We start from the raw sequence: 9,916 nt of genomic DNA, 5'->3' as shown, positions 1-9,916 counted from the left end.
TCTCTCTCTCTTGACATTTCCCCAACAGGATTAGATCCAAGCCCACAGTGATCTGACAGTATTCGACTCATGCTCTGTGTCCTCCTGTTTCCTCCATCACACTGATGGCTCAGCGATGACGGCACACTACAAGTCCTCTGAGATAGATAGACAGGTGTTCTCTATTACTCACACATGTTGAGTTGGCGTACAAAGCTCGCCATGTTGTTGTGCTTGAAGTACTTGGGCAGCACCTCCTTGGCAAACCTTCCCTGGTCGAAAACATGAAAACTGGTGCCAGTCTGCAAAGACATAAAACAAACACAAAACTATGATTCCTCCTTTTGGACTCTCCCTGTGCTCACTCTATGTTAGATTGTCAACTAAATGATAATTACCTTAATAAATCTGAAAAATATTAAAGTAATGTTAGACTGTACTGTGAACTGCTACACTGAAAAAAAGAGAGGGGAAAACTTTTCTTCTACTTATCACAAGATTTCCTGTTGGACCGTTGCAAGCAAATGTACCAGCTCGAATCTATCTGACAAAGCACAAAAAAGATCTGACCTTAACATCTGATTGATTTTAGCCCCATGTAAATGTCCCATGGCATATCAGGGAAATGGACACACTCATTAGTTAAGTATGGCTCTCTCTCAAGTTACATTATTATTGTTGTTTTGCAGTGCTTCAAAATATTGCATGATCTGAGTGGTTAATGGTTAAAAGTTCCCAGATGAAAACAATTATCAAATTAGGATCAAAATCAAGATTTTCTTTGTCAGTGGATGAAAGCTTATTTCATTTGTGAACGAGCACTTGAGGAAATGTAAAATGATCTTCTTGGAAATTATGTACTTTGATTCTCTCTCTCTCTCTCTCTCTCTCTGTCTCTCAAAAACATGGATTGCTACCCACCCTAACTGTTTCTGTATACCAGTAACTCGACACGGAGGCTGCACATCTTAGATGAGATCAGAGACTCCAGCTTCAAGAGGCCTCCATTTTGTGGTGAAACCTCAGCTCTCTGGAGCTCTGATAAGCCAAAAGCTGATCTACAGGCTCTGAAACGCCAGCCAATGACATCCATCAAGCCCAGTAGCCTAGCTCAGTTGATGGTGTCCCTACACAACTAGATGTATATCAGATTTACCCTCAAATACATACAATTAAAGCCAAAGATATGTCAAAACACACATACACACACACATACATTTCACCCAGGTCTTAGATCTGTATCTCATATATATATATATATATATATATATATATATATATATATATATATATATATATATATATATATATATATATATATATATATATGCATATATGAACATATGTTATGGATCTACAGTACCCTTGACAGTGTAAGACCTGAAGTTATCATCATCAAAATTAGGTTGGGCCTATCAGGAGACCAGCCTGGCAGTGCTTGTAAGAGTGAGGACCATGGCTTACCGCACTCCAGCAGATCAGGTGGTTGGTCTCGGGGTCTTCCACCAGAGTCCAGAGCTTGGTGAGGAAGGCAGGGACGTTGCTGGCGTATCCTCCGTCCACACCTACAGAGCCGGGGGACTCCTGCATGCTTGTGCTCGCCGCTGGGGGAGGGTCGGCCTCAGTCGTCGTGGTCGGTCGCTGGCAGATGGACGACGCTGGTGATGGTGTTGGTGGTGTGAGAGTCTGTGTGTCGAGTTCACGTGTCCTACTCCATCATGGCAGCCTCAAAAGCCCTTTACTTCTTTACTGCCACCCCTCTGTTTTCTCCTTTCCCCCTCTCTCTCCCGTTCTCTTCCCCCCTCTCTCTTTCTCTCTCTCTGTCTCTCTTCCTCTCTCTCTCTGTGTCTCTCTTCCTCTTTCCCTCTCTCTCTCTTTCTCTCTCTCTCTCCCTCTTCCTCTGTCAGGCAGCCTCAGTGGGCATCTCCTGTGGTCATATCATCCCGTGCCATGCCTACTGCCCAGCGTCAGCATAAAACAGGCCCCCTGCACCAGCGCCATGCTCACCGCTGGCCCGAACAAAAGAGCCTGCTGGGGGGAACAATGCGGCCAATCACAAAGCCTAGAATAATACCTTACTGTTACGCCCAAAACCACACAATGCCACTGCACTGACCCTCAGCTGAAAGACTGAGTGTTTTATGCAGATCTCTGTGTTTATCTGAGTCAGTGGTCAGTTGGTGTGTGTGTGTGTGTGTGTGTGTGTGTGTGTGTGTGTGTGTGTGTGAGAGAGAGAGGCAGTGTTAGAAGCAAGGGAGAGAAATAGAGGAAGAGAGAGAGACAGAGAAAGAGAGGGAGAGTGTGTGTGTGTGTGTGTGAGAGAGAGAGAGACAGAGAGGAAGAGAGAGAGAGAGAGAGAGAGAGAGAGAGTGTGTGTGTGTGTGTGTGTGTGACTGTGAGTCTCTTCCATTTTTGTTTTACCATGTCACTTTGATTATGATTCTGCTGCCCTCAGAATAAGGTGAGTTGAGTTGACAGCAGTAACAGGCTTTGAGGCTTCGCTCCTTATAAATAAACCAGATATTTTTCAAATGCACCTTCTTTACTTGCTCAGTATAAGCACAACATCTACAGTTTTGACTGTTTCCAAACATGGTCCATCACTGTCATGAGATTTTATACACTAAACATATAACTACATAATAGATGACATGAGGTTTGTCATATGTGTACCATATAGTTTTGGTCAGACATCAAAATTATACTAGAACCATGTACTACTGAATATCCTTCAATATCCGACACTGTTTCTGAAACAGTCCTGAAACTTTTATATTCTATTGATGTCTGATGTTTGATGTTTGCGTTCAAACCCCATTGCACTGGGTTGCTTATCTTCAAAAAGCTGAACTGTGAGTATTTTTCTCTCTCACCAATTGTAGGTGTCCATCATATACAAACTGTTGGAAGACTGGCAAGAAAGCGTGCCTATGCACCACTTCCAGGTTTGGAAATAGATCAGAAAATTATATTACCTTGATTTAAAAAAAAGGGTACAGTAGTCTGTGGAAATAAACTGTACTGTCATGTTAGAATGATATTGATATGTCATATGTTAAGTATCTATGTTTCCCTGTTTAATATAGATTGTGTTTGAATAAAGGATCCATTGGTGTAACCTACTTTAATTAAGAATGTTTGGAGTCAGCTGAGGTAAAGTATTGTAATGAATTGACAGAGTTATTATGAAATGGCTAAAATGACACTAAGGGTCTAATTCCAGATTTGAAAAGGACTAAAAATTCTGCTGAAGGCAATTAACAAAGAATAAATCCAGCAAACAACAGATGTCTTCATCTGTATGAATTCAAGTGACAGTAGCGCCATCTAGTGGATAGTTAAGACAGATGTTATTCCTGTGAGCAGGGCGTGTGTGACAAAAATAAACACCACTGTGCCTTAGATCTATGGGTGTGCTTGACCTAGGGTCACATAGAGTCCTTCCAGGTCAAAGACAGTCTCATTTTAATTGAATTAATATGTGATTTGTGCAGACTTAAACTTGTTGGTCAGCATTTACATACACAGGACACCCTGTAGGGGACCTTCAGTCCAGACAACAGAGGCTTTTACAAGGGGACCTTGAGCTGTGATTTGCATCAATGTGTTGATACTTCCTGGCTCTTCTACTTTGTTTAGTAACTTCACAGAGCTACTTATGATTTTAGACCTAGAGCAAACTGGAGTGGTTTATACACAACATTTAGTTTAATAAGTTTAAACACTATTAACAAAGGCACAGCTCGTTTTACATTGTTAAGAACAATGTGTTACTGTGTCAGCAGAATGCTAAATTCTGTGAATAGGTGGCTATGTTGATGAACTGCACAACAGCACTGTACTGTATTCATAAACCTTCAGCCTAACCTGCTTTTCTCAAATCAAGGGTGCAGCTAGACATTTTAGGCCCTTTGAAAGAACAACAACATGTCCACCCCAAGTGATAATGGTAATGTTGTTCATTATGTTCTTTGACGACCTCTTTGCAGGGCCCTTGGAACTGTCGTCCCCCCCGAATCAAGTTATTCTGAACCACACTAACATAGTGATATTCTCAAGCACTGATTTTGTGTATGATACTCTGCTGTGTATGATGGGGGCAGAGGCCATTTGTAACACTGTCAAAACAATCATGTTACTGTAAAACAGACATATTGACATGTTCATGGCATGGCATTGGCATTATTATATGCACATGTATTTGTACAATAGCTGTCGAATCAGATGTTGTCAGTTGGAAGATATAAACTGGGTTAAAAATAATCATATATGGCATAAAACACAGAAGACTGTATTTTAAGTAAATTCATAGAGTGTAAAATCACTGGACTGGATGCCATGCGGTCAAATGAATAAGGTCAGCATCAGCTCTCAAAGGCCGGCGCGTCACGCTGACTCTAAATGCAGATTTCACGGTACTTGCGGGCCACCATGTCACAGGGTAAAGTAGCAGATTTTCATTGGACCTAATCAAATAAAGATAAAATGCTCTCCAGTAGGACTCAGCCTTCATAAGCCGACACTTTGCACTGACCATAAATCATGTAATCCCATCATTGCGCTTGTCAACTAAAGAGGAAATCCTGGAAAGAGGAGGAATGGGGATTTAGTGGTGCACTGCGCTGCGCTCACGGCCGCCAGGATGGCCCGAGAGGCGCAATCTCGTTATTAATAACGTTAAAAGCCGCTCGGGAGCTGCTGAGCTGCTGGAACCGGCCGCACACCATCAGTCCAACAGAAGCGTGATGGCATGCTGTAGCGCACGAGTGGAGCCGCTGTCTGATTCTACCCAACTCTACTCCACACAGAGGCTCTTGAGGACACTGGCTGGAGTGTTTATAAATCATTTAGATGTTGCCAGAGGTAACCAGGTGCCAGGTGTAGCCTTCTTTAAAGCAAAGAAAGAAACAGATGTATGTATGTCAGTGAAGAATAGGTCAAAGACGAGTCTGTGAACGAGAGAAAAGGAGGGTTTTGAGGCTCTTATAGTTTTTACAGACTACTAATGTAGTAAATTGACATGCAAACTGATCAATTGGCCTTTGCCCTGATAATAGATCAGGAGCTTACTGCAGATCTCCATCCGTGCTATATTTTCATGGAATTTCTGACCTGAAGCCTAGAACACTATACCCTGTGTAGGAAAACATCTTTATCTCTTCACATGATCTTGTGTCATCATCACAATGAATTTTTGCATGTTATACAAAGTAGCTACCTAAACAAACACACCTTTAAAAACAGTTACAATCATTAACCTAATGATTAATGACTTAATGATTAATTAACTTATTAAGTAATAATTAATACATCATTAAAACCTACCTATGTTGCTCTTCTACAGTATGTCATGCATTGGAGGGACATTTTTCACATCTCTGTCTGTCTGAAGGAGCCATCTTTACTCACTGTCATCCCCTTCAGGTACCCAGAGATTCTCACAGGTTGTGTCAGCACGCTAACTGCACGTTTGCACCCGGAATGGCAGGCCCAGTGTGTGTGTGTCAGAGACAGACTAAAGAAGAGAGAGACAGGAGATAAAAAGAGACAGCTACAGGAGGAGATAAAAAGAGACAGCTACAGGAGGATAAAAAAGGGAAACGGAGCTCACCACAGGGACGAGTAATGTCACTGTGTCATGCTTCTCTCCAGAGGTGAGGAGAGATATTAAAAACCTACCAGAGAGACTCACCGTATCCAGGCAGGTAGGGAGGTAGATGGGGGGGGGGGGTTCACTCTGTCAGTGGTGGGTGGCTGACCGCTATATGTGAGAATGAGAGATTAAAATTAAAAAAATTCTGCTTCTGTCCCTACACAGCCTAAAGATACTGGAGCACAGAGTGGCAGAGTGATTCTCACCCTGCACATCCCACTTGCAGAGAGTCTGCATTGCTATATAAAACCACAGAAAAGCACAACTTGGTAATCTGTTTGAGATTGAATGCATCCTGTATATCTCTGTAACCAGAATAGCTTTAATCTGATCTGAGTTTTAATTATGTTTCAATCCATGACTTTATGTGGGATGCTTACACACTTGAGGTAATAAGAAAAGCCCTTTCCAGGCTCCCATGATGACTGCTGTCTGGCAAAATCAAAATGGCTGACCCATGTCAAATTAGTCAGGCTACATCCTTGATTTTTTCAATATTGGCTCTTGCTCAGGTGACAACAGCGTTGTCGTTCTGTGTTGACTTGGTCTGTCAATGCTCTGTCAGGCTGGCTGGAGTGGAGAGCAGTAATTGCTTTCCCTCCAGTGCACTGGGGCGTTGAGCCTGCTGGTCACACATAGCGTCCTGCAGCTAGGAGGAGAGACGGGTGTGGGGTGAGGGGTGTGGGGTGTGTGTGGGGGTGGGGGCTCATCTCACACAGGCAACGTTACAGGATCAGTTTGACTTTCAGACGTGCTGTCTCACGAGGTGCCAATTCTATTTGAAGCAGGGGTTGTTGGGTTTTTTTCCCCCTTCTTTTTTATTTGGAGCATTAGCAAACACAAGGCGCACTGTGCCTACTTTGCCATGACTAATATCTGTCATCAGAGATGGGAAGTAACAAAGTACAAATACATTACTGTACTCAAGTAGATTTTTCAGATATTTTTACTTACTTTGCTATTTATTTTTGAGGCGACTTTTTACTTTTACTCCTTACATTTTAACATGAATATCGGTACTTTCTACTCCTTACATTTTACAAAACTGACTCGTTACTTTAGTTTTAAATAATTTCAGTGGAGTTACCGTTATTATTTTTCGCGTCATCAATAGTGAATGGGAATATACATTGCACTTGACGCACCACTACAAGATGACTCGACAGATTTGGGCGCCAGTCATTTACGGCAAATCATTGCAGATTGATGGCAGTAACGTTAACGTTAGCACGTAGTAGTATGTCTCAATTAAATTTTTAAAAATGTCCTCCTCTCCTCGCCTTTGGTGCTTCCCTAACTTCTAGCTGCAGTGTAGCCTATACCCTTAGCAATATGCAGCATTGGGTCTTGAACAGAGATGTAGTGGAGGCTAAACGCAATAAACGTTTATAATTTATGCAGTAAACACAGTTCTGAAATTTCAGAAATAGTTTATCCACCTCTCAAGAGTTTTCACCAATTACAACTGTTAACATTTAAAAAAAAAATCACACTGTATTATCCACAATAACAATATGTACACATCAACACTCTATGAACCACTTAAATTGTTATAAGCATTGTACAATAACCTCCATCATCAAACATGTTCTGAATGCCTTTTCTAAAAATCTGATACCGCATGGCGCAGTCCACTTTACTGTGAGCGCAGAATTCATAGTTACCCACTACATTCCTGGTCTTGAAATATTCACAGGAATTAAATATCCATGTTGTTTTATCCAATATTAGTTGTGCAGATGTATAGTCCATCTTAAACACACCCATGAAACCAACAAAGAAAATGCAAAATAGAGACTTTTGTGTAATTATTTCATTTTGTGTAGTCATATCAGAACCTGATGTGACAAGAGCGGTATTTTAGGTAGACTGACTACGCCACTCTGGAAATTTCACTCAGAGAAGTATTGATTCAATTGTAACAGGATTGAGTAATGGCACACAAATTTGTCTACTCCAAATGCAAGAGACGTAGTTCCATCCATAAAAGTATGTTTATTAATAAATAGTTACTACAAAATGCCTAACAGATAGAAGGATACCAGGGCTGAGGCTTACTGGGGGAGGCAGATCACCATAGGCCAGGGGGGAATCCCAGGAGGCAACACACACACACACACACACACACCTCAGGGGTACTTCTACCCTCCCTTTGGGCTCTCAGCTCCTGGGAACAAAATAATAAATGGTAAACACACACACACACACACACACACACACACACACACACACACACACACACGTGGTAGGGTACCGCAATCACAGGTGATCTGCAGCAACAGAGGTGGTCTTCTACCAGTGCCAAAATCATAAACCAACAGCAACACCACAAGACACAAATAACAATTAATGAACATACACATTAATACATGGTTACAGTCACGCCCATTAATACACGATTACATTCATTCACGATCACGCCAGACCAACATTAAAAGCAGGTGTTTGCGCCCGCCACTGCCGCTAGCTTCGGTGCCAGTCACACGAACGGTGAAGCAGGAAACAATGTTTTGACGACGGATAATGCACGGACCAAAACTCAGCAAAGCAGCAGTGAGCACAATGCACGTCCAGATGACTCAGGCCCACAACACCTATAATGCACGACAAAAATAAGATTAAAACCAGACAAACATGAGAAAACAGTTAAATACCTCAATAGGCTACATACCAGTGTAGCAGCAACTCATCACTTGAGGCAGGGTGTAAGTTACTGAGAGTGCACCGTGGCGGAACAAGCCATGCACCAAGACAGCACGGAGGCCAGTGAGGCATGCATGGATGGTGCTGTAAAACCAGGATTGCAGATATTAACCTCCCGAAACAAGTAAAAACAGTAGCGCAAGAGGGAGAAAAACACAGAGCTCTCATACCGGCGGCCGGCAGGAAGGCGTGCGTTGGGAAGTGACAGAGGCAGGTTTCCAGATGTCCACCTGGGTAAACGCTACCTACCATTTTATATGGTAGCCAGGTAAACTTATTGGCTAAGCAATTAGGGAGTGACTATGGGGCGCTCAACCCCTTAATCCTGCTACACTGACATACAATCCAAAAAGTCTACAAGAAACCTCAGAAATGCATACTTTTATTGTCAGTAGGCTATGCATTTTGGGTAACCAAAAGTCCTATGTGGAGTTTCCATAGGGCATTACAAAACGCATGAGCATACCTTGGCAAATAATGGTCTAAAGTACTAATTTTTCATTCTATATTGATTTACTTTTGCACACAGCTTCACAAGACCTGGTTTTAGGGCTCAGTTGTGTTTCAAAAATCATATCAAGTGACCTAGAGGAGCTGTGAGAACAACACCTCTCTGCTAAATGACCTGAACAGTTTTTTCGCCCGTTTTGAAGCACAAAATGACACTCACCCACAGAAAACCCCACCTCCCCTCACGACCAACCCCTGTACCTGTCCTATGCCAGCGTGAAGAGGACACTAGCCACCATTAACCCACGCAAAGCAGCAGGCCCAGACAACATACCAGGCCGAGTGTTGAAGGACTGTGCAGAAGAGCTGAAGGATGTTTTTACAGACATTTTCAACACCTCTCTGGAGCAAGCAGTCATCCCATCACTTTTCAAAGTTGCCACCATCATACCCGTGCCAAAGAAATCATCACCATCATGATTCAATGACTACCGTCCTGTAGCACTCACGCCCATAATCATGAAGTGCTTCGAACGGCTAGTCATGTCACACATCAAAGCCACCCTACCCCCCACCCTGGACCCCTTCCAGTTTGCATACCGAGCCAAACGATCCACGGAGGATGCAATCTGCTCTGCCCTCCATCCAGCCCTCACCCACTTGGACAATAAAGACTCATATGTAAGAATGCTGTTCATAGACTTCAGTTCAGCATTCAATACCATAATACCACAACAACTCATCAGCAAACTGGACAAGCTAGGATTCAGCACCTCCCTCTGCAACTGGCTGCTGGACTTCCTGTTGCAGAGACCACAAGCAGTATGTGTCGGGAACAACACCTCAAGCACTCTGACCCTGAGCACGGGGGCCCCGCAAGGGTGTGTGTTCAGCCCCCTGCTCTTCACACTGCTAACACATGACTGTACAATCACTCACAGCTCCAACCATCTGGTGAAGTTTGCGGACGACACAACACTAGTGGGCCTCATCACTAAGGGACAGAGAAGAAGTAGACCTGCTGGCCAAATGGTGCAAAGACAACAACCTCCTGCTGAATGTATGCAAGACCAAGGAGATTGTTGTCAACTTTCAGAGAGGCCACAAACAACTGCCACCACTGTCCTTCGA

At 43.0% G+C, this 9,916-nt stretch overlaps 1 protein-coding gene and 1 long non-coding RNA gene across 3 annotated transcripts in view; both read right to left on the bottom strand.

Annotated features, from left to right (window-relative positions):
- hsf4 (heat shock transcription factor 4) overlaps positions 1-1,696 on the bottom strand; it is an 11,281-nt gene extending 9,585 nt beyond the window's left edge. The window contains exons 1-2 of the mRNA XM_042110597.1: positions 1,444-1,696; positions 173-281 (exon numbers count right to left, since the gene is read on the bottom strand). Coding sequence (XP_041966531.1) covers positions 173-281; positions 1,444-1,569 — 235 coding nt within the window. The 5' untranslated portion in view covers positions 1,570-1,696. The remainder of the gene's footprint in view (positions 1-172; positions 282-1,443) is intronic.
- Positions 1,697-3,547: 1,851 nt separating this feature from the next.
- On the bottom strand, positions 3,548-8,556 carry LOC121724202. Of its 2 annotated transcripts, none has more exons than XR_006035156.1 (6): positions 8,506-8,556; positions 8,287-8,419; positions 7,691-7,799; positions 5,672-5,740; positions 5,389-5,494; positions 3,548-4,928 (listed from the first exon to the last, which is right to left on the bottom strand). It is a non-coding gene; the product is annotated as an uncharacterized LOC121724202 (long non-coding RNA). The 2 variants fall into 2 exon arrangements; XR_006035157.1 differs by having other exon boundaries at positions 7,691-8,226; positions 8,304-8,419.
- Positions 8,557-9,916: the final 1,360 nt, after the last annotated feature.

The sequence above is a fragment of the Alosa sapidissima genome, chromosome 11 (assembly GCF_018492685.1).
Source record: "Alosa sapidissima isolate fAloSap1 chromosome 11, fAloSap1.pri, whole genome shotgun sequence".
NCBI classification, from domain to species: domain Eukaryota; kingdom Metazoa; phylum Chordata; class Actinopteri; order Clupeiformes; family Clupeidae; genus Alosa; species Alosa sapidissima.
This window is presented reverse-complemented; position numbering and strand designations above follow the sequence as displayed.